This window comes from Schistocerca piceifrons, chromosome 9 (genome assembly GCF_021461385.2).
Source record: "Schistocerca piceifrons isolate TAMUIC-IGC-003096 chromosome 9, iqSchPice1.1, whole genome shotgun sequence".
NCBI classification, from domain to species: domain Eukaryota; kingdom Metazoa; phylum Arthropoda; class Insecta; order Orthoptera; family Acrididae; genus Schistocerca; species Schistocerca piceifrons.
In genome coordinates, this window is record NC_060146.1 from 129932891 (window position 1) to 129959168 (window position 26278).

General features: G+C 40.0%; 1 protein-coding gene across 1 annotated transcript in view; it reads right to left on the bottom strand.

Moving 5' to 3' along the window:
- Positions 1 to 505: 505 nt before the first annotated feature.
- LOC124716933 (WD repeat-containing protein 36) overlaps positions 506 to 26278 on the bottom strand; it is a 110737-nt gene continuing 84964 nt past the window's right edge. Inside the window, exons 10-13 of the mRNA XM_047243511.1 lie at positions 24971 to 25324; positions 17047 to 17176; positions 14590 to 14771; positions 506 to 4748 (exon numbers count right to left, since the gene is read on the bottom strand). Coding sequence (XP_047099467.1) covers positions 4506 to 4748; positions 14590 to 14771; positions 17047 to 17176; positions 24971 to 25324 — 909 coding nt within the window. The 3' untranslated portion in view covers positions 506 to 4505. The remainder of the gene's footprint in view (positions 4749 to 14589; positions 14772 to 17046; positions 17177 to 24970; positions 25325 to 26278) is intronic.

The window sequence follows — 26278 nt, forward strand, 5'->3', positions numbered from 1 at the left end:
ACACATTATTGACTTGCTCAATTTGTGAAGCTCTTTCTCTTGAACAAATCATCCATTTTTTCTGCTATTATAATCATTTATTTGCCTGGGCATGTAATCACATCTACAGATTTCCATCCCATATGGATAATTCCTTCTTGGTGTGTCTTTTGCTTCTACTTTTTCTTAGTGTGTATTTCTCCATTATTCTTGATTATATATACCCACACATATACTGCATCTTCTGGTGTAAGTAGATGTTTCTAGTTACAGCAAATTCAAGATGACACATATTCCTAAAATATTAGTCTTTTATATTCTTCCTTTGTCTCACCTGATTTTTGTGCATTGTACAAACTTGTATTAATCCATCTCATTACCTGTAACACTGCTCTTTATGTGTCAAGGAATTTAATTGAGTTTCAGGATAATGAAAGCAGACTGTAACGGTGACATATACTTTGTGAAACCACTTCACAGCCTGTAATTTCATGAAGAAATGATCACACGATAAATATTAACAAAATTTGTTTTTATATATAAATTTTATTTACAGATACAACGGTGTACAAAATACACCACAAGATGGAAGACATCACTCGCATAAAATATTAAATACTTCCACTGCCTGATAGTTCTGCAACAGTGCACCAGTTCCAGTTCCATTCATTAGCAAGCATGAATTGTAGTATCCTCTTAAAGAATGTGTGTGTGTGTGTTTGGTGAGCATGAGCATGAATGTGTGTGTTGGGAAAGGGGGGGGGGGGGGGGGGGGGAGGGTAGACCACGTGAAGCACATCATTCTACACCATCACTTAAAATAATTCGGAAAGAAAAATCTATACGAACGAATTCCTTATTGACTAGAAATTAAAAATTACTCTTGTCGTGCATAATGAATTTAATGGCCCTTCAATATCAAGAAAATTTGTTGCAGAAAAATAAATACATAAGGATGACAGACATCTGATATTCACCCCTTTTGAGAACCCATCCAAAACATAATTAACTGTTGGGTAAAGAACACATCTTGCACAATGCAATTATTATGGCAAGTTTGCAACTACAGCCATAATGAAAAAAGCATGGAAGAAAGTTTATGTATGCATCTTCAAATCTCATTAGTTTATTCACATTCATTTCCCCTCTTGTCACTACCAACTACCACTGCCAGCATTTAATCCTCTCATTCTTTTGATATGGGCAAAACCACCAGCTCATCATCAGTGAACTCCAAAATCTTTTGATAGTCACAAGTATTGAACACACAAATAAATGGGAAAAAATACTTCTGTCACGATGGAATGACTTCATAACCATTGCCTCGACAGTGAGACAGTATACTTTATTTATCAACCAAAATAGCTACACCATTACCTACAATGCACAGGTTGGTAATTTTTAGAATTTAAATCAAGCAAACAGCCCAGCAAGTAATGAAGACTACACACTGCAGTAAAACTGCTACTGCAATTCAGTTGTATCACTGGTACTGCTGCAAGTTCATTATTGCTGAACAGCACTGGGTATCCAAGTACAGGCCAAAAGACAAAATGTCAGTACAGTATGAAATGCAGATTAACATACCTCCTTTTCTCTAGCATCTGGAAGAGAAGAAAGAAAGATTCATGTAACTGCAAACAAGAATTGGATTGTCCAACCTAGTCATGCACTGAAAACAACATATTAGTAACGAGACAAAGGACTGTAATACTTGCACCGAGATAATCTTTCTTCGCACAAAGTGAACTGAGCTAACTCGTTCAACACACAAACCATAGAATAGGTACAAAGCACAGTACTACTACTCAGTGATATAGTTTAAAGGAATATAAATAATGCCACAAGCAAATGTGAACGCCTCCAGAGAGTTGAAGTCTTCAGCAGTCAACAGGCTTTGTTTTCTTATATATGTTTACAAGGGAAGATGCTTCTGCAGGCATCCAAGACAGCTTAGTGTTAACAAAACTAATTTATAAGCAATGAGAAGAAGTAACTGTGAACATGGAAAAGGTAATGAAACTGGCAAGCAAAATATCAATGTTGATACATTAGATGGTGAGTTATGGTAGGACGACACAAGGTTAAGCAATTGTCATTCTGTAATCTGCCTGAAGAAAGAAGAGAGAGAGTGCACACAATAAATATCACACAAATGATGAGTATAACTGTGTTAAATCACATGCATTGCCCAGTGTGCTAAAATGCTGCTCCCGAGACTCAGGGAGGCAAGCCTTCTCCGGACTAGATGCCCCTCGTGGACTGACGACGAGAGCTGGAGAGTGAGCCAGCCTGGATGTTGTTTTTAGGCAGTTTGCCACATCCAACAAATAATGGGGTGGTACCCGTGTCCTGCCCCAGATACAGGCTATGCAAACAATTGTAAAACATCCTCGCACTTGCAAGTGGAACTTACAACAGGTGCGGACAGATGGGGGAGTGGTGGCATCAGGAAGGTCATCCAGGTACCAATTGTTGCTAACACTGCCTCAACCCATGAAAAACAATGCCAACTCCATAGTGCAAAAAGACAATAATAAGAAGAAGATGTGTAAAACTGTGTTATTATGCACCAATTTCAGCAAATAACAAAATGAAATACTAACTTTGCAATATCTTCACAGCTTTTATCTCACAGAGCAAGGATAGAAAGGAAATACAAAGAAGTGTTCTGTCAGTGAGATTTAGTTTACTGCCAGAATAAATGAGTCATCATGCACAAAAACTACACAGTTTCAAAAAAGGCATAACAGTACTATGTTAGATGTTCATGAAAAAATGAAGCATCAGAAATAAAGAGGTCCATGGTTTATTGAGACAACACATGTGCTCATTCACATTACACTATGAACAAATGTTGTCACAGTGACAGTCTGACAGAACTTTTGCAAACAAAAGTGAAGGTAAGTGTTGAGGTATGCGTGGCATGGGTATATAGATATATAGTGTTCCACTTATAAGAATACCAGGAATTTATGCCATTACAGCCTCCTTCCCTCTTTCTTGGTCATAAATACGACAATGCTGCCACCAGGGATTGGTCTTCAGTTCCCTTCTGTCAGGTGATATTCTGTCCCATTAGAGCTTCAGTGCTTGAGAACTTGACAATGTAGTCAGCCAGAACAATCGACTGTGTGCATCTACCCCCCACCCATTCTCTCTCTCTCTCTCTCTCTCTCTCTCTCTCTCTCTCTCTCTCTCTCTCTCTACGAGTGTATGTGTGTATTTTCACTGTTGTTGTTAGCCCTGATGAGAATAATGTATGAAAGTTCAGCAACATTTTCAGTTTTGTTTTTGTTCCTGTTTAATGTCACAACTATATGTAAGTGGCCACACTAATTTTTTCCATTGTTGGTATTCCACTCAGGACTTTCAAATATCATTTCTCTATTTTAAAAGGTTGAGCTTCTTCAAAAGATCTCCCTCCGTCACTCAAGTTTAATTTGTAAGCTGTGTCATTGCACAACATGTGCCCCATTCACAGAATGTCATTTACAAATGGCTACAGATACAGCGTCAGCTTTCAGCAGAGATACCAGAGAAGTTAAGCAAACTTCCTTCCTCTTCTACAAATCCCCGCCCCCTCCTCTCCCATCCTCCTTGTCAGATACAAGGAAACCTGAGCAATTGCCAGTATTACTTTAAATGCCAAACACTTGAAATCCAACTCAACAATCCAGTTATACTGAACATCACAACTTGTTATGAACTGTGTCATATCGGTACAAATACAACAATATAGGAAAAGACAAAGTAGTGCTACTTACCATAAAGAAGACGCGTCAAGTTGGAGACAGGCACAATTAAAAGACACTCACATATAGCTTTCGGCCACAGCATTTGTCAGTAGAAGAGACACACATGTGCAGCATTCAAACACATAAGCAAGCACATCTCACACGTGCATGACCACCAATTCCATCACCTCGGGAAGGAATGCTGGAGTTGGTGGTCATGTGTGAGGTATGCTTGCTTCTCTCTCTCTCTCTCTCTCTCTCTCTCTCTCTCTCTCTCTCTCTCCCTGTGTGTGTGTGTGTGTGTGTGTGTGTGTGTGTGTGTCTTTAATTGACAAAGGCTGTGGCCAAAAGCTATATGTGAGTGTCTTTTAATTGGGCCTGTCTGCAACTTATCATGTCTTCTTCACAGTAAGTAGCGATCTTTCTTTTCCTATGTTGCTGACGTTCCTACCTGGAGTTCAATATAAATACAAATCAGCTTTCAGTAGTAAAAGCAGAGAAGTTTAGTAATGTCCCTCTTCTGACCCGCTCCCCCTACCTACATCCCTGCCACTTATAATGCGACCAAGCATTAGGCAATATTCAGTTAAATACCAAATACGGTATTCAAAACAAACACAATGGTCCAACTGGGGTCCATATCATCACAACTTGTTACGAACTGTTACACACCAGTACAATCCAACTGAAGGCACAGTGAAGAGTGTTTCTGAAGGCACACCTCTTTAAACACAGTCTCTAGCTCTTCGCGTGCACAGTCTTAAGTCCAGCACACAGCTCCCACACAGCCTATGAAGTCCTGAAGAAGGAGACAATGGCGAGGCACGCCATCAGGCGGTCCTGCAGCCGCTGCCAGCCCGCCGCCTGCACCTCCGCCACAGTAGGCAACAGGGCGCGCAGCCGCGGCTCGGACGCTGTGCGGTCACCGTGGTGCTTCAGGAAGAGCGCGAAGTGCGCCTGCGCCAACTCAAAGTCCTTGCCGTTCCTCATGGCATCAGTCAGGAGCTTTATAAATGTCGCCATGAGGGAAATCTGTAACAAATAACTCAAAAATTTAATAATTTTTACCAGCTGGTGCTTACTTCAGAAGAGGACAGTTAATTAATAGTGTCCTGTCAATGCTGAAATAGAGGACTCTGCTGTCTTGGAAGGAAAATGACACAGGATAGATGAGTAGTAGTGGGATACTTAGTTAATCACAGTTCAGATTTCAAAAGGGTTGCTCTACTGAGGAAGCTCTTTACACCGTCATGAAATACATGACAAAAAGCCACCAGTTGGGATCTTCTGTGACTTATCAAAAGCTATTTACTGGGGCGGTTAGTCTATTATAAAAATGCAGCTTTCATGGGATACCTGTTCTGCACACAATTGGTTTAGTTCATACTTAAGAAACAGGATGCAGGAATCTTTCATTGCTGGTGGCAGGCTGGTATCGAGGCCGCGACCAGAGTTCTACTTGTTGCACCGACACCATTGCAGCACAGGAATCTAGGATCTGTTTGCCTTGAGGCTTCTTTCTTTCTTGTTAAAACTATTGTCATGCTAATGAATTTCCGTAGCTTCCCTGAACAAGCAGGCATGGTAATTCTTCTTCATAGTGAGAGCCTGCATGCCAGAGAATTTTATTGTGTGGTCAGTCTCGCGTGGCAACACGAGGTGAATATTTGATAATGCCAGTCATTCAAAGTGACAAAATGTCAAAAAAATCATTAAACAAATGTTGGCCATGATGAAAGTCAACATGCAATACATCAAGAAATGGCCACAAAAGCCTGAACAGTTTTATAAGATGCAGGAAGTTACAATTGGATTTGTGAGTAATAAAAACAAAGACATCATAACAGCTACATGAGGAGAAACCACAATGGACTTTCCACAGGGTTCACATACGGGCCGATTGCTGTTCCTGCTCTGTGTTAATGGTCCATCATTTTATTTCAATCAGAAGGTAAAATTAGTCCCTTTTGAAAAAATGCAAGCTTTATTGTCAAGTTCACCAAAGATGCATCCAAAGTAAATTATGTTTTCGTTAAAATTATGAACCAGTTTTGTACAAATGGATTAGCTTTCAACTTTGAAAAAACACAGCTGACCTAGTTTTGCACAGTCAAAACTACCCATGTACTATGAACGTACCAACAAAAAAATAAGAAACAGAGTACAAAGTTCTTGGGTGTGATGAAAATCTAAATTGGAAAAAAGCCATGTAGTAAACCTGGTAAAATATTTATGTTCAGCTACCTTTGTCAAACAAATAATTGGCATCTTTAGAGAGATAGGTTATCACCAAGTTAACATGTTTCACACATTATCATTCACTGCAGTAATGCAGGATAATACGCTGGGTTAACTCATCAATTAAGCAAAAAGTATTCACTGCACAGAAAAAAGTAATTTGAATTATATGTGGAGTTCGCATGCATACATACATACTGACAGCATCTGTTTCAACAACTGAAAATAATTAGGTTTTAAAAATAAATATATGACATTTAAACAATTGGGAATATCATTGTAAAAATCTCAAGTTTCCCGTCGAACGAGTCTTCAAAACGGTGTGACATTTCAACAAGGGTCACTCACATTAAGTTTCCAATGTTGATGAAATCGGTAGTCATTAATAATTCCCGAAAAGGAAGCAACAATCAAAACAATGGTTCACTAGTGGTTAATCTACTTGATAGATGGTGTACCTGGTCCTATTAACTAAACAAGTTATTGCAACAATTTATCAGATGTGAAGGTTGCAATACTCAAACATTTTTTAGAAAAAAGGAAAAACAGTCACAAAACTTTGACAAGAAACTGAAAGAAATGGCCCCATATGGTGAAGAAAAAAGTGCTGTCTCAGCTGTAGTTGCTGTTTATCTTCTATTAGTAGCCTGGTATTTACTTAATTACAAATAGTTACCTACATTTATAAATACTGAGTCCTGTTCATCGTGCATCATTACATGTCACACAGCACTGTAACAAACAGTGCTATTTGCCATGTAGATAGATAACAGACCTTTGTAATCACTCAGTCTAGATATTCAAATAATTTGTAGAAAGAGTGGCCAATGATGTACCTATTTGATTTTCTTTTGAATCTGTAGGCTTTCACTATTTCTTGCTTCTTGTTGGTCTTTAAAGAGGGGCTGCACGCAAAAACAAAGTCAGCCTGTTCCAATACTTTATGGTTAGATGTATACAGTCAGTCTATTTCAGTCTATTTTTAGCCTTCATTGTAGTGTACAAAGTTCCATGTCAGTCAGCATTAAGCATAATCTACTGCTTAAAGTCACTGCTGATGGTACTGTCACAGAGTAAGATTTAGACAGTCAGTCGCTGCAGAGTTATAGTCACATTCAATCACTCGCGTGAGGTTTTAACTGAACACTTATGGGAGTATGGAACAAGCAATAATGCCACTTGTTCATGTAACTTAGACTCATTGTAGACATTATGAGTTTACTAGTCTGTGTTACTGTAAGTGTAAGTTTATTATATAAAAGCTAACAATCATTGTGCAGACAGTGAAAATAAATGTTCATCTTTCTTCTTCCTTTTTCCTGGCGTTACCCCTTATCTTCACAGAATAGGCATTCAAGTCTGAATTTGGCAGTGTTAGAGGGGTAGAGGGCAACCAAATGCCCTTCTCATCCCCACCCTCTTCCCTCCCTCTCGGGAGATATATATATGTGCCTCTTCCGTCTGGGCCTTAAGTTATCCCATGTGGAAGTGGGAGAATGGGTTTGAAATGTTTGTAAATCGTGTAACTGAGGTGGGACATGGGTACCAACTCAGTATTCACCTAATCAGTTGTGGGAAACTGCCTAAAAACCACATCCAGGTTGGCCGGCACACCAGCCTGGGCCGTTAAACCATCGGGCAGATTCAATACAGAACTGGTATGACTCCCAAAATTCTGGAAGCTGTGTACTCACATGTACAACTGTTGGGGCAGATTGAAAGTAAATGTAAAAAACTTTAATATCTACTTTGATGGTGTTTCGAAACATTATTAGAGTGTATACGTTGACAAAGGGAAAAAAAAAATCCCGGATTTTTCCTGGATTTCCCAGTTAAAAACATACACTTGTTCCCAGGTGAAAATGCACTTTTTTGTGTTAAGTGACAGTACACTTCCCCACAGAGCTGTAAAACTTATCAAGCCTTTGAATGGTTAACATTTTATACATCAGCCACGTAGAACTTACCACTGCGACTTTAGGGAAAAAAACATGCACTGTTGTTGTTGTTGTTGTGGTCTTCAGTCCTGAGACTGGTTTGATGCAGCTCTCCACCCTACCCTATCCTGTGCGAGCTTCTTCATCTCCCAGTACCTACCGCAACCTACATCCTTCTGAATCTGCTTAGTGTATTCATCTCTTGGTCTCCCTCTACAATTTTTACCCTCCACGCTGCCCTCCAATGCTAAATTTGTGATCCCTTGATGCCTCAGAACATGTCCTACCAACCGGTCTCTTCTTCTAGTCAAGTTGTGCCACAAACTCCTCTTCTCCCCAATTCTATTCAATACTTCCTCATTAGTTATGTGATCTACCCATCTAATCATTAGCATTCTTCTGTAGTACCACATTTTGAAAGCTTCTATTCTCTTCTTGTCCAAACTATTTATCGTCCATGTTTCACTTCCATACATGGCTACACTTCATACAAATACTTTCAGAAACTACTTCCTGACACTTAAATCTATACTCGATGTTAACAAATTTCTCTTCTTCAGAAATGCTTTTCTTGCCATTGCCAGTCTACATTTTATATCTTCTCTACTTCGACCATCATCAGTTATTTTTCTCCCCAAATAGCAAAACTCTTTTACTACTTTGAGTGTCTCATTTCCTAATCTATTTCCCTCAGCATCACCCGACTTAATTCGACTACATTCCATTATCCTCGTTTTGCTTTTGTTGATATTCATCTTATAACCTCCTTTCAAGACACCGTCCATTCCTTTCAACTGCTCTTTCATGTCCTTTGCTGTCTCTGGCAGTATTACAATGTCATCGGCAAACTTCAAAGTTTTTATTTCTTCTCCATGGATTTTAATACCTACTCCAAATTTTTCTTTTGTTTCCTTTACTGCTTGCTCAATATACAGGTTGAATAATATCGGGGATAGGCTAGAACCCTGTCCCACTCCCTTCCCAACCACTGCTTCCCTTTCGTGCCCCTCAACTCGTATAACTGCCATCTGGTTTCTGTACAAATTGTAAATAGCCTTTCACTCCCTGTATTTTACCCCTGCCACCTTTAGAATTTGAAAGAGAGTATTCCAGTCAACATTGTCAAAAGCTTTCTCTAAGTCTACAAATGGTAGAAATGTAGGTTTGCCTTTCCTTAATCTTTCTTCTAAGATAAGTCGTAAGGTTAGTATTGCCTCACGTGTTCCAACGTTTCTACGGAATCCAAACTGATCCTCCCCGAGGTCGGCTTCTACCAGTTTTTCCATTCGTCTGTAAAGAATTCGCATTAGTATTTTGTAGCTGTGACTTATTAAACTGATAGTTCGGTAATTTCCACATCTGTCAACACCTGCTTTCTTTGGGATTGCAATTATTGTATTCTTCTTGAAGTCTGAGGGTATTTCACCTGTCTCATACATCTTGCTCACCAGATGGTAGAGTTTTGTTAGGACTGGCTCTCCCAAGGCTGTCAGTAGTTCTAATGGAATGTTGTCTACTCCCGGGACCTTGTTTCGACTCAGGTCTTTCAGTGCTCTGTCAAACTCTTCACGCAGTATCGTATCCCCATTTCATCTTCCTCTACATCATCTTCCATTTCAATAATATTGTCATCAAGTACATCGCCCTTGTATAGACCCTCTATATACTCCTTCCACCTTTCTGCTTTCCCTTCTTTGCTTAGAACTGGGTTCCATCTGAGCTCTTGATATTCATACAAGTGGTTCTCTTTTCTCCAAAGGTCCTTTAATTTTCCTGTAGGTAGTATCTATCTTACACCTAGTGAGATAAGCCTCTACATCCTTACATTCATCCTCTACCCATTCCTGCTTAGCCATTTTGCACTTCCTGTCGATCTCATTTTTGAGATGTTTGTATTCCTTTTTGCCTGCTTCATTTACTGCAGTTTTATATTTTCTCCCTTCATCAATTGAATTCAATATATCTTCTCTTTCCCAAGGATTTCTACTAGCCCTCGTCTTTTTACCTACTTGATCCTCTGCTGCCTTCACTACTTCATCCCTCAAAGCTACCCATTCTTCTTCTACTGTATTTATTTCCCCCATTCCTGTCAATTGCTCCCTTATGCTCTCCCTGAATCTCTGTACAACCTCTGGTTCTTTTAGTTTATCCAGGTCCCATCTCCTTAAATTCCCACCTTTTTGCAGTTTCTTCAGTTTTAATCTACAGGTCATAACCAATAGATTGTGGTCAGAGTCCACATCTGCCCCTGGAAATGTCTTACAATTTAAAACCTGGTTCCTAAATCTCTGTCTTACCATTATATAATCTATCTGATACCTTTTAGTTTCTCCAGGATTCTTCCATGTATACAACCTTCTTTCATGATTCTTGAACCAAGTGTTAGCTATGATTAAGTTATGCTCTGTGCAAAATTCTACCAGATGGCTTCCTCTTTCATTTCTTACTCCCAATCCATATTCACCTACTATGTTTCCTTCTCTCCCTTTTCCTACTCTCGAATTCCAGTCACCCATTACTTGAACTACTGTAGCAGGCATGGGCTTCGTGTCTATCTTGGCCACAATAATGCGTTTACTATGCTATTTGTGGTAGCTTACCCACACTCCTATTTTTTTAATTCATTATTAAACCTACTCCTGCATTACCCCTATTTGATTTTGTATTTATAATGCTGTATTCACTTGACCAAAAGTGTTGTTCCTCCTGCCACCAAACGTCACTAATTCCTACTATATCGAACTTTAACCTATCCATTTCCCTTTTTAAATTTTCTAACCCACCTGCCCGATTAAGGGATATGACATTCCACACTCCGATCCGTAGAACGGCAGTTTTCTTTCTCCTGATAACGATGTCCTCCTGAGTAGTCCCCGCCTGGAGATCCGAATGGGGGACTATTTTACCTCCGCAATATTTTACCCAAGAGGACGCCATCATCATTTAACCATACAGTAAAGCTGCATGCTCTGTATATTTTCGTTTTACAAAATGCTGCATATTTTTGTAATTACAAACATGTAAATTCAAATTCCACCAAACAAAGACATTGGTTTCCAAAGTATTTAAACTGAGACTATGATGCCTTTTTGTAAGCCAATCATAGTTCATGTCACATGATCTCGCCAGCTGATGACAGCAGATATTCAGAGGATAGGACACGTGATGCAGTCAGCCAATAACAACATGACTGGTAAGAAGTGTGAACACAGAAATAGGGAAAGTTAATGGTTTAAATTAATATATGTAGTATAACTAAAAGAAAAGCTAAGCTTTCACTTATAATATAAATCTTGAAGATTAATAAGCTACAAGAGAAGCTAGACTTTCACATGTAATATTGGTCTTTTTTTTTTTTTTTTGTGTGTGTGTGTGTGTGTGTGTGTGTGTGTGTGTGTGTGTGTGTGTGTTACACTGTAAGATACATCACACAAATGTGCCAGTAAAATTTAAAATAATGACATGAATGTCTGGTCTACTGGGCTCAAAATTCTTCTAAGTAGCTGCTCCTCAAAATGTTAAGTTGTAAACGAGAGTCAAACACTCTGTGATTTAAGAAATTCATTGCATATTCTCATACATAACATAAAAGGACATTTACTTTGAAAGTAATGCTTTTCAAACCACCATTCACAATATTTTCCCGAGACCTCTAAGAAACAGGTTCGTTTCAGCAACTGATAGAGAGTGCCAGAAAACAGGCATTACTGCACTTGCACAGGTACTACAGTGGAGGAAGCCCTTATGTTCCTATGTATAAAGCATTAAGATATATTAAGTCATAAAAGAAACAGGACATCAGAGGATACTCCAAGAGCATAGGAAATTCATAAACCATACTAAATTGTATAAGTCAGCTTGAAGTGTACATTCGTATGTCAAGATCCACAATGAACTAGGCCCCAACCTGATATTATGCTTTTCAGTGTGGTTTTCGGGATGCAAATTTTCTTGGAGTACCAATACTGTACTATCCTGTGTATGGTTTTGTATTATGGCAAAATGCCATATGTGCCAGAAGATGAAAACGTGCACTTGAAATTTAGCCAACAGGAGGAACTGGCCTATACTGTGTAATGAAATGCTTCATTTCAAATAAATTGACTGCCTCAGTGGAAAAGATCAATAAAAGCCAACCTTCTTTAGCAAACTGACAAAAATAACTTCATTGTTCAGCCAGGTGATTATTGCTTGACTGCCAAAAACGTGGAAATGAAATACATCTACATCTACATCTACATTGATACTCCGCAAGCCACCCAACGGTGTGTGGCGGAGGGCACTTTACGTGCCACTGTCATTACCTCCCTTTCCTGTTCCAGTCGCGTATGGTTCGCGGGAAAAACGACTGTCTGAAAGCCTCCGTGCGTGCTCTAATCTCTCTAATTTTACATTAGTGATCTCCTCGGGAGGTATAAGTAGGGGGAAGCAATATATTCGATACCTCATCCAGAAACGCACCCTTTCGAAACCTGGCGAGCAAGCTACACCGCGATGCAGAGCGCCTCTCTTGCAGAGTCTGCCACTTGAGTTTATTAAACATCTCCGTAACGCTATCACGGTTACCAAATAACCCTGTGACGAAACGCGCCGCTCTTCTTTGGATCTCCTCTATCTCCTCCGTCAGACCGATCTGGTACGGATCCCACACTGATGAGCAATACTCAAGTATAGGTCGAACGAGTGTTTTGTAAGCCACCTCCTTTGTTGATGGACTACATTTTCTAAGCACTCTCCCAATGAATCTCAACCTGGTACCCGCCTTACCAACAATTAATTTTATATGATCATTCCACTTCAAATCGTTCCGCACGCATACTCCCAGATATTTTACAGAAGTAACTGCTACCAGTGTTTGTTCCGCTATCATATAATCATACAATAAAGGATCCTTCTTTCTATGTATTCGCAATACATTACATTTGTCTATGTTAAGGGTCAGTTGCCACTCCCTGCACCAAGTGCCTATCCGCTGCAGATCTTCCTGCATTTCGCTACAATTTTCTAATGCTGCAACTTCTCTGTATACTACAGCATCATCCGCGAAAAGCCGCATGGAACTTCCGACACTATCTACTACGTCATTTACATATATTGTGAAAAGCAATGGTCCCATAACACTCCCCTGTGGCACGCCAGAGGTTACTTTAACGTCTGTAGACGTCTCTCCATTGATAACAACATGCTGTGTTCTGTTTGCTAAAAACTCTTCAATCCAGCCACACAGCTGGTCTGATATTCCGTAGGCTCTTACTTTGTTTATCAGGCGACAGTGCGGAACTGTATCGAACGCCTTCCGGAAGTCAAGAAAAATAGCATCTACCTGGGAGCCTGTATCTAATATTTTCTGGGTCTCATGAACAAATAAGGCGAGTTGGGTCTCACACGATCGCTGTTTCCAGAATCCATGTTGATTCCTACATAGTAGATTCTGGGTTTCCAGAAATGACATGATACGCGAGCAAAAAACATGTTCTAAAATTCTACAAGAGATCGACGTAAGAGATATAGGTCTATAGTTTTGCGCATCTGCTCAACGACCCTTCTTGAAGACTGGGACTATTTGCGCTCTTTTCCAATCGTTTGGAACCCTCCGTTCCTCTAGAGACTTGCGGTACACGGCTGTTAGAAGGGGGGCAAGTTCTTTCGCGTACTCTGTGTAGAATAACAGAAAACAGCCTATCATAATTATGTGAATGTATTTTAACTCATTTGAGTGCCCCCGGTCACAGAAATCGTTTATGTTCCCATTTGATGTGGGAGCTATACACGAAGAGGAAACAGCAAAATCACTAACATAAACATAGGTCACATGGAGACTATCCCCTCCCTGGAGACTACCCCCTCCCCAGTACAATTCAGACTGCTCTGTGCATGTGCGAATCTGGCAGCTTGGGCAAGCCACAAAAGACTTTTCTGGTTAGCATGTCGCTTCAAGTAGCCAGAGAAGCGGGAGAAGGTATTGCTCATATGCAACTGAACTTCGCCCGCTGACAACTGCTGGAACGGACCTAATGTAAACAGTTGTGATGTCATGCTCATTGGAAGCAGTTTCTTGTTATGAAGTATATCATAGTCTTCATCCTAAGGCCTTTGACACATTTTGCCATTGGCAGACACTTGCGTGCACGTGGTGTTTTGTTGTTGTAAATGGCACAATTTCTTTGCAACTAAAGTTTTATTTTCGTATTTTTCTCTCGTTTGTTTTATTGCTGCAGTATTATTCTGCAGTGATGGGATACAGCAATATTCTTTGTTAGACTATCAGTTCTTCCCAGTCAAAATTTAAAAAATTTAACTGAAAATTAAAACCATGAAAAATTCCCAGAATTCCGAATAATTTCCGGGTTTTTCCCAGTTTTCTCCCGGATGAAAAAATTCCTGGGTTTTTCCTCGATTTCCCAGTTGTCCTGTGGTGTACACACCCTGATAATTTAAAGTTCACAGAAAGCAACCAGCAACCAACAACTGCATTTTAAAAGACGACTAAGACTTTTGAAGAAACAGATTAAAAGGTCAGTAAACTTTCAATGTGAACCACTGACAGTGGGAAAACCACAAAAGGAGAGACTTTAAGCATTTCAGAAGTGGTCTTATAGAAGGATACTGAAAATTAAGTGAACTGATAAAAGGAAGAGGAGCAGGATGGTAGGACACATGTTCAGAGAACAGGAGAGAGAACCGGCTGGCATACATACCGATCCACCACCCTCAGGCGCGAGGGACAGCACTTCCACCTCGAGGGCGGCCGGGCCGAGCTGGCGCAGCTTCTCCAGGGCGGGTGTCGGATCCGCCCCCTCCTCCCCAGCGTCCCTCAGCAGTTTGCCAAACACCGTCAGGCTGGACGGTACCAGGGCACGACTGCTGTCGAGCTCTTTGCCTGAAAATTTATTTTGCACTACTGTATGCAAAATATTTTGGTGTCAAAAATTCAAACAAAAACTAAAAGGTATAGAGGGCAAACCTGAACTCAAGCGACAAAATTTCAGAGGTCGTTTAGCGATATTGTGGTACAATGGATGTGGTGTCTCGAGATGGTTCATTACAGAGTAACTCCAATTCATTTGTTCTGTTACATTCAGTTGTATCTGTACCTGTAGAGCACTGAAAATACCCACACAACAGCAAAAATGTCAATGGCATTCACTGTGTACCTTGTATGCAAACAAACTTGCTCCATTCACCCACAGTACTTGCTGTTGATGACAGTAATGCCACCTTAATTTTATGCCCTCGAGTTTGCATTCAGTACTGCCCGGTTCAGGTTTGTTTGCTGGCAGTGTTGGTTGTCATCAACAGTGACACACAGCTGTACGGATAGTTTTACTGATGAAGAGTTGACAGTATGCACTTCGTGTATGAGTTGACTCAATGCAATGCACGAGCAGCACAAGGATGCTGCGCCGAACTGTTTCTGCAGTGACGGCAATCACATCACCTGTAAACCTAGCCATACAGCTGTTTATCACTAACACTGCCAGAGAAGTACACAGTAGTACTGAGTGTACGCTTTGAGGCTAAAAGTAAAGTGGGAATTAGATATTGGCATGTCCCATGGATCGTAAATGCAGTCTCTCACTATAATATGGAACAAGTCAGTTTTACAATTTTAGTACAGTTTCTCAATGGGAAATGTGGCAACATGCTGACCACTTATATTATTCCATTACAGGATACTACTAAATCTACATCAATTATCCTATTGAGTAGGAAAGCAGATAAAACTTCAATTTGTGTTCTAAGTTAATTATTTATATGAACATCACAGTGCTTTCTGTGCCACACTAACAATGGATACTGTAAATCACTCCTCTACTACTAGAAATATATCTATGAATGTTAATGTTGTTTTCACATTCTTCTGTGCAAGAAACACTTTTTTCTCAATGATGAATTACCTATCAATATGATACCATAAGATATTAGGAAATGAAAAAGTCCTTCTCCAAGGAAAGATTCCTGACAGTACTGATAATAGAATCCAAGTTCTCTGCTCACAGCTCAGCTACAGAGGTGGAAAGTTTGAATATTGTGAAAATGTTTATGGCACTCCAGAGCTGATTAAACAAACCCAAAATAATCATACAGTTCTTCTTTGAATTTTTTCTATCTTTTCCATTAACCTACCAACGAAAGAGTCCCACAATGCTGAACAATATCCTAGAATTGTTCAGTCAAAGGTTTTGGGAAGATCATCTTTTATGGCATTCTTGGAGTAATACTCTGTTTAGTAATTATGTTCATTTCAACTAAGCTCATGTGACTACTTCTTCTTAAATAATTCCGGCTGAATATTCCTATATATTTAAATTCTGGTAGCGATTCCACCTACATTTATACTAGCAGATCAAAGAAAGTGTATAGCTGAAACATGTAACACAATTCCAACAACAAAAACCATATCTGGAGTTTTTTCATACATCAAAGCTATTATTCTCTAGAGTATTTCTGTTTTGTCGTTGCAACTACAAAAATACGTGATTTTTTTCATGAGACGTGTTTCACTTTATTGAGGTGAAGTATGTGCGGATGGATGTGTGTGTGTGTGTGTGTGTGTGTGTGTGTGTGTGTGTGTGTGTGTGTGTGTTTGTTTGTGCGCGTGCTCGTGCGAGTGTATACCTGTCCTTTTTTCCCCCTAAGGTAAGTCTTTCCGCTCCCGGGATTGGAGTGACTCCTTACCCTCTACCTTAAAACCCACATCCTTTCGTCTTTCCCTCTCCTTCCCTCTTTCTTGATGAAGCAACCATTGGTTGTGAAAGCTTGAATTTTGTGTGTGTGTTTGTGTTTGTTTGTGTGTCTATCAACATGCCAACGCTTTCGTTTGGTAAGTTACATCATCTTTGTTTTTAGATACATATGTAAATATAAATAAAACAATATTCACTGCTAAATGGTCAGTATTGGTAAACAACTAGTGACCTATCCCCATTACGCACAGATGGCACTAAGCATCGATGGCTGGACAACTTCTCTGGTATGGCTAAGTAATATGTATGTTCTGAACATCTAAGACAAAGTTTGATAAAATTCAAGCCTTACAGCTAATGTTGTAACAGTTTCCATTTCTGTCAGTGTATGTAGAGCTGGTCCTGTATAAATAAACATGCAGGGGATGCTACTGACAGAGAATTACTCAACTATTAACTAAAACATACCTTTTTCAGTTTGCTTCTCTGATTCCACATCAAACTGGACTTCACCACTCAATGACGGGACAGTTGGCAAGAAGAATGGAGCTGACTTTACAGTTTTTGGTGGCTCCCTTGGTTTATTTCGTTTGCGGATCTACAAACAAACACAGAATCAATATTACAACTTGCTTTACAAATGTATTTACAACTTGCATTAAACACATATGGAAATGAAACAAATAAATAAAAAGATGGCTCCAATATAATATTCAAGATTCTATGATGACACAGGGAGGGGTTCTGGATTGGGTGCCTCTTCAGCACCTGCTGCCTTAAATGACAGAGAGACACTCTGCAACTGCACAGCACAGTATAATAAAGTTTCTCGTGAAGGATAATATTTTCACCTCTGTAATTAGTAATTGTTTACTCCTGCAATTCCACGACAGAACTGTTTAGTCACAGTATGTGAATCACTGATGTAAGGAATTTGAGAAAGAGGGGAGGGGGGAGGGGGCACTAAGCCACCAGAACGAAGAATATTGAAGGTATTTGAAAAATTGTCGATGGTGATCAGCATTAACCCGTGCTCGAAACCTCCCAGCATCTCAAAATCATAATGGAAGTTGTAAGGGAACTGTAACTGATACAGCTGTCCACACAGTCAGTTGATACACAGCATACCAAGAAAGGACACTACCATTCACACACAATACATGCCACATATGTCTTCCAGTTCCGATCAGCAGCCTTCAGATGCCACTCACATTACAGAACTAAATTCTACTTCCACAACGAGTCCGTCAACTTGTCACAGCCATTCTTCGACAGTGATTTCATCTGCCTCATAGAGCACTGACAATCAGGACTACTTCACATCTTCACAGTACAGCACAAATCGAGATCTTTCTGTCAGATGTGGATGTAACGAGACGCATCGTCAACACTCGGCCGCTTTTGTACGACCAACAGTTCCACGAGTTCAGCAGTTCTGGATAGTTCTGCAGATTCTACAGGTCTCTGCAGCCCATCTAAGTTCATGCAGACATTGCCTGCACCAGACACAGCCACTGACAGACATAATCAGTTACCAATGTAACAGCCACAATTTACAAAGTGACAGTGGGAGAATTAGATGCCAAGACCAATTATGAGGGGAATTTAATAAGCAACGCAATACCTTTTTTTTCCTCAGCTAAAATCAGTTGAAAAAAATGTAGAATCTGTTGTGGGACATTGTAGAATATTCTCATTTTAGACCCTACAGTTTCGCGAAGTTCCGACAGGCAGCAACACTATACGTAGCCTTCAAAATGATGTCTACAATGGAGGTGCATTCCAGAGTGCTGTCACTGAGTTTGTTTCGGCGGAAAGTCAGAACACTGCATGATAGGCACTTGCCGAATGTCTGCGGAGAACTGGCAGTGAAAAGGAGCAAGGCGAGTCATCGAGTAAGGCGTCTGTCATCACAGCAACAATGTCACGCAAACCTGTCCAATCTCCTGCATGCCGGCCACCCGTGACTCCTGCTATGTCGGAACATGCGATCACACATGTTCAAGGCGACCTGTGGATCATAATCAAAGAACCTCGCTGCTCAACTGCACATCTGGTGGTAGTGCTGACACACTCATCTACCAGCTGGGGTACTCAAAGGTGTGTGCCCACTGGATTTCTCGTTGCCTGACAGGAGACCATAAGGAACAATGTGCACTCACCTGCACGGAATTGACTGCACATTACGAGGCTGATTGTGACAATGTTTTGTCCAATGCCATCACAGGTGATGAAACACGATTTCACCACTTCCAACCAGAAACAAAATGGCATTGTGTGGACTGGCACCACACCACCACTCCTCTGAAGAAAAAGTTCAAAGCCGCACCCTCTGCCAGTAAAGTCATGGCGTTGGTCTCCCAGGACTCTGAAGGGGTTATTCTGTTTGATGTCTTCCCTCACAGTGCAATGATCAACTCCGAAGTGCACTACGTGCACTGCACTACTCTCAGGAAATTGAAGAAACGACTTTAGCACATTCTTCACCACAAAAATGCAAATGAACTTCTCTGTGACAACACAAGGCCTCATACAAGTCTGCACATCGGAAAGGAGCTCACAAAACTTCATTGGACTGTTCTTCTTCATCCACTCTACAGCTCAGATCTTGCTCCTTCTGACTTCCATCTGTTCATCCCAATGAGAGATGCACTCTGCGGGGGAGCAGTACACGGATGATGCGCAGATTATTGATGTGACAAGTCGTCAGCTCCGATGTCAACCGATAGTGGTACTGTGCGAGCAGGCAGGCCGTCCCAGTATGTCAGTGTAAGGTAATCACATTAAATGGAGATTATGTTGAAAATAGGGTTTTGTAGCCAAAACAGTGCAGAACAATATGGTGTACTGGAATCCTGAATAAAATCAACCTGCTTTAAGAAAAAAATATGTTGCATTAGTTATTAAATGGTCCTCATACATACAGTCATTTTGACTTGATTATACACTGCCACAGACAGCAAAGTCTGTATAACATTTTAGATAGTCAGTTCTTATCAGTTGTGTCAGGTAAAGTGGAATGCATGAAGCTACCACACAAGTTGAGTACTACCAATGCATATATGGCAAAAATAAATTATATTTATTGCTTTACATAGCGTTGCCACATTTGTATTCAAGTGTCACCATATGACGATGTGGATGTATTATGGATATTTACTAGCGAGCATATACTGCTACCTTCTAAAGAACAATGCTAGGGAGCTCTCTTCCTCCTACCGCAGGTCTGGGTTAGGTTAAACTGAACACCAAGTTACAACATCCCAACAATACCCTCACTAAACAGTGACATTGATAGCTCATTTCTGGGGGCTGCAATATTTCTGGCATGCTTCAATATTTTGGACACCTTAGTTTCATGCCAGCAGTTGGGGAGTCCCAGGCAGATTGTGTGCACTTTTGAGACAACGGGGTGAGCCAGTCAATAGTTGGCAGTCAGGGTGACAGACGAGATTAGGCCCACAAGGGCAAATAGAAGTTTAATTTGAAATATAATGAGTTTGAAAGTGATAAGAAGTAGTATTTGAGTCATACTCGTGGTTGGATGTTCATGGGAAATAACTTTGTAAAGCAGAAGTGTGCAGAATCCCGAGTTTTCAGCACTTGTGAGTTATGGGTATTGAGTGATACATTATGGCAACCATTAGTAGCACTTGGCAAACTAATTTCTTTGTAAGTTGAATACTGAAAGAATCACGGACAACTCATGCTGTGAAATATGAAATAGTTAGGAAACTGACTTGGATGTCTAAGCTGGACTAGTGATGTGGGACAGAGAGAGACTGATGAGGGACAGTTTACTTCCTAAAAGTGAAATAAAAAACTGTTTAATTTGAGTGGCATTTATAATTGCAGAACAATCATCAAATATATTTTCCCATTCAGTTTGGTTTAGGCAAACAGTTCAATTTAACATCTGCCTCCATATCTGTTGTAATAGACTTCTTTCACTTGTCCGATCACCGTAACCTCGAGTGCACACTTTAATTACTGAAAGACGCAGATGAGGAGGAACTGGCGTTGGAAAAGGTGTACGGAACAAAGTTTTGAGAATGAATTTTCATTCTGCAGTGGAGTATGCTCTGATCTGAAACTTCGTTAAACACAGAACGTTAGCCACTTTCGGGCAATGCTCTTACACAACAAGCTATCCACACATGATTCACGATCAGTTGTCACAGCTTTATTTCCTCCAGTTAAATAAAATGTAATTCAATTGTAGAAAAGACAGGAATAGGTGCTTAAGAATTGAGGAAAATTACAAGCAAGCAACTGAAGTAAGATGTGTGTAAATTATGGACTACGTTTTCGACAGTTTACAATAGTGTTGACACAAACTACTAGGAAATTTTTGTTATTTAGACTGTGAAATTATGTCCAAAGCAGAAAGGATATAAAATACAGGCTGGCAATAACAATAAATGTTTCTGAGAAAGAGAAATTTGTCAACATTAAGAATAAGATGGTGAGGTAGAAAGTCTTAAACCTTTGTTGTCTGAACTATCAAATACATATAAATTTCCATTTTTTCATGGATAACAACAGTAAATAGCAACAAAACAACAGCAATTTTTTTAATTTTTAGCATTTCACAAGGGTGGTACTTTTGAGTACCGTCTGGCCTTCCAGTGGCTTGCCGAGCAACAGTTCTCAGTACAGCACTTTTATAAAAAGTAACAGACCCAAATGTGTTAGAATACACAACAGCTACAAATCAATGAACATTAGGAAGGTAATTACAGAAGTAGTAGATGGAGTTTCGCAAAAAAAAAAAAATATTTTCATTGCAGCAGAGAAATACTGCGCAAAATAAACATTTTGAGTTTGCCCTTTCTTTTAGGGCATACATCACGTCTTCTTTAGTTGATAGCTAAAATGGCCAAATTAATGCCTTTCTTTCCTAATTTTACATCCTGTGGAACTAATTTCTTCCTTTTGTTTCATGTATTTTGCTTTCTCTCAAAACTTACCTTGCAGCTTTTGGACTGATATGCTTTGCATTCATCTGTCTAGTTGGTCACTGAGCAACATTTCTCCCCAACTCCAGAAGTGAAATCTTTCTGCACAGCTCACAGTAGAGTACTAAAGGACTAAGAAACACTTTTGGATCTTCTTTCCAGCCCATAAGCAGATCTAAGACAGCCAGCATGGTTCAAAAATTCCTTATTACAACAGTAGTCCTTTATTACAGAAAAGCACTGAATGTTGACATTAATGGCTTTCTCCTGCTTTCTGAAGACAAATATTATTTCTGTCCCATGATAACTGGAAGCTTGAGACCCAACTTTGTTGTCTTTCAACAAAGAATCCCAATTCCACAGAATGAGATCCTACAATGAAAGTAACATCATTTCATTTCCTTAGAAGGTAAAAGGCTGATGGTAAACTTTCCCTTTTACTCCTCACTATGGCACAAATCCAAAATTTTCTCTACTTTTGCCCTCCAGGCAGGAAAAAGTACAAAAGTTATAAAAATCTTGTCTCCTGTTTTTTCCCCAACATTTCTTTGAATAACCTAAAACTACCCACACACACAATTTTCAAATTCTCTCTCCAAAGCTTCACTTCCCCCTTGATAAAAATCAAAGGCCAGAATGTAGCCTTTCAGGTCTGCAATACAACACAGTCTGTAACCCATGTTGTACAGATTTCATTGCACCGTAATGTCTGACAGAGTTTTTCCCGTTGAAGAAAATAACTGAGTTATCTTTATTTCCTTCACCTTCCATCAGTTTTAGTATCAGACATCTTTCTACTTTTGAGATGGTTTTCATGTAAGCAGTCAGTCATCCCTTGTTTTTCAGACTGCTCTACAGTTTCAGGTAAACTGATTTCAAATTCCATTGGTACACATTCTATTAAAACTTCTCCAAAAATTGCATCAAAACCTAAAACTTTTTCAAAAACCTTGTCCAAATCTATATCTGCAAGATTATTAGCATCATTTGAATCAGTATTATTGTCTGCATCATTCCCTACTTCCATATCATCATCATCATCATCATCATCATCATCATCATCTGGCAAATCTTTTAGATGAGCTCCAACAATTCTATCATCTGTTAGTATTACCAATGCGCAAAAAGTGGTACTTCTCTGTGATGTAACACTTACGATAATGACAACTGTGCTAAGATAAAAAGTCATCTGCATCTAGGTTGACAAAGCTAGTAAAATACAGCAAAAAATATTAACACAGGTGACAAACCACACCTGTGTGGCAATAAACAAAAAATGCACGTACGGCCAGAAGGTACTCTACAGTACCACGTGGTTTTCTGCTTATTTCGTACATAAAAAGCACAGCTTTAACAAAAGAGCTGCACGAGAAGAAAAGAGGACCTAACCTTCATTATACCTTTGCTAGTAAATACAAAAATTGCTAACAACTGTGTGACAGTAAATAAAAGAAAAACAGTCTCTACAAAGCAAACCTTCAGCTGTCACCAACTGTTAAGCAAACTAACACTTTGACTAGCAAATAAGACGTAGAAGGCAGTGAAGTGTTTCCACGATAAATATATACTTAAATGTACCCGCCAGTCTGGGATGTGGGAAATGTGTGTGTGTGTGTGTGTAACAGGAATAAACAAGGATCAAAAGAGATGGTACTTAGAAGTACTGACAGGTAGCAACTGTGAATTGAAGGAACTTGTCTGATATGTAGCCTTGTATGGGAACAAAATATGGACAATGAAGAATTTGGGGAAGAAGTGAAGTGGTACTACAGGAGAATGTTGAAAATTACTTGGGCAGATTGGGCAGCTAACAAGATGGCACTGAATCAATTTGGGAGAAAAGAAATGTATACTACAACTCGAGTAAAAAAAGGGTTCACTTCATAGGACACAGCCTCAGGCGTCATAAAATAGTCAATTAGGTGATGGAGAGAAAGGTGAGGGTAGAAGTAGTGGTGTGAAGTGGTACCAAGGCTTAAATACAGTAAACAGGTCCAAATGGATGTAAGAGATCTGATCAACAAAGACTGAGACAGATTTCTTCCTGTAGCGTCCGTGATGGTTACTTATCTGTGCCACGAATATTTGAAAAGAGGAGGTTTTTACGTGTAATGCACATAGGCGGCAGCACTCTCATATCGGTAGGTTGGTAGCAATGTCTTTTTTTTTTTTAAGATGCTCTTTGCATTTCGCACACCAAACAATGGCAGTGCCGCACGAGGAGCAGTACAACTGTGTTCATTTAAACCGTACAGCCACTGACACTTACAAAAAGCTGCAACAAACATACAGTAAAGCTGCACTACCCGTGCAACAGTGTTTGGGTAGTTTACGAACTTCAAAGAAGGTCAATTTGTCTGTATAAAGCAACGTCGGCCTGGTGTTTTGGATCGTACTATCACTAAAGTCAACATCAACACAGCTGCTGTGATTGTCTGTGAGGAATGGCAGATAACACTACGTAGCCTCTGTGAAGTGTTGAGAATTTCATATGGCAGTGTCTACAATTATATGTGATCATCTCCATGTGCCCTGTGTTTGTGCCTGTAGGGTGCCATATCTGTTGAGTCCCGAACAAAAGGATGTGCAAATGGAGATGAGCCGTGACAGCCTCCATCTCTTTGCTGGTGGAGGAGAGGTATTTCTGGAATCGATTATCACCGATGGTTAGTAATGACTACATCATTTCAATCCTCACGGAAAACAAGCCACCACAGTGTGGAAATCGCCCGGTTCTCCAACACCAAAAATGGTAAAAGTTGCAGGGAAAGTGATAGTGATCACATTTTTTGATTGGCGTGGAATGATTTATCAGCACGCAGTTCCCCTCACACTACTGTTCCACCACACATGTTAGTATTGGCTAAACTGAGGAAGCACACTGCAAGGAAACAACTAGAACTTTCTCACACCGGGTGGCAATTTCATCATGACAATCTATGGCCTCACATAGTGAATCAAGTCTTGCAGTTTCTGGCTCATTTTAATACCGCATATGCTTTATAACCCTGATCTTGTACCCTGTGATTTTTTCTTATTCTAGTCACTAAAACCAAAGCTTTGGGGCATTCAATTTGAGAATTCTGAAGCAGTGCTCAGGGAAAGTTAGTCGATTCTCAAGAACCTCACAATGGTGCGTGGGCCATATGTTCCAGGACTGGCAGAGACGCTTTAAAAAGTGCATTCAAGTCGGAAGGCAGTACTTCTAAAAAGGTCATGTAAACATATAAATGGAGTAAAAAACATGTGTGTGTGTGTGTGGGGGGGGGGGGGGGGGGGAGGAACAGTCTCAGACTTCATTGATCAGCCTTTGTAGATTGCAGTAGCTATGCGGAGATACAGAAACATTACTATTGTGGAGGCTGCATGAAACCAGTCTTCAAATGGAAGAGGAGAACAACAACAACAAAACAACAACTTTGCAAGACACATACCACATCAAGCATAAGCAAATTCTGCCAGCGCACAGCTGCGACCCCAGACAGAGTGGCCAAGCCCTCTGATATCTGATCTGGAGACTGCGGCCTCTCCGTGTCTTCTCCATCCTCATCTCCGTCAGGTGCATCGAGATCTTCAGCACCGATATTTGCACCTTCATCTGGGGCAGAAACTGGCAATGAGATGAGTGCCTCTGCCTCACTGTCCTCCAGTGGATCGAGAGGATGCAGTGCGATGTGCTTAAAGAGGGCTCTGTTCGCCCACAGGAACACACCCATGTAGTCCACGTGTGTCGTCGCCAGCAGATCGCCGACAGCTGAGAAGCTGATAGATGTGCACGCTGAATCGGTCTGGAAAGAAAAGCAATGAACACACATTTGTACTTTTCTTACAAGTATATTAAACACAAATGATGACATACTTTAATTGTGTGCAAGACAATACCCTATTACTCTATACACTAGACTCTCGCTAATTCGGCCATTCTTAGCACATACGGATGTCGGATTAGTGGAAGTGCTGGATTATTGAGTGTCTGAAATTTATTTTATTCATTTATTTTGTTTTTTATTTATTTTGAAAACACAGGGGATATAGTGTACTGTACTTTATTAAACCAAAGGATACAATTTTAAAACATATACTTTACTAAATCCAAAAATACATTAATTTTCAAAGAAAACTTAGTCCTTGAGTGTACAATATACTGTACATAATTATACAGTCATATCACTCACTATGAAACATGTACCTAATTTTTAACTGTCGCAATGATGATATGCGATGGTGGCATGCTTTATCATGCAACCGCTTTACAAGCATTACATCGGTACTGCACGTATCTGATTGTTGCATAATGTACTCCAGGAAGATGTCGGCAGCTTCAGCAGTGTGAGAAATCTTCATGCTCTCTCCTCCTGTTTCCTCTTTTTCATCACTTTCATCATTACTTTCTTGCATGCTTTTGATTATTTCTTCATCTGTTAGACGTTTGGTCCGTACCACAGTTTCCCCTCATTCAGCCATTTAGTAACATCTTCATCATCAATTTCTTCTCCTTCTGGAAGGTTGTGGAATATATCAGTGTACAAAGTACTGCAATTGATAATTCCGAATTGACTGGCTCATCGCTGTCACTCACTACTGGATCCAATTCTGCATCAATGGATGGCCACAACTTTCTCCAGCTCTTCATTATGGTAGCACTCTCCACTTTATCCCAATTCTTCAGCTGTCTGGAAAATAACATCATGTATGTTAATTGCTTTCCATGCCTTCAGCATAGTCTTCATAGAGTCATTTTC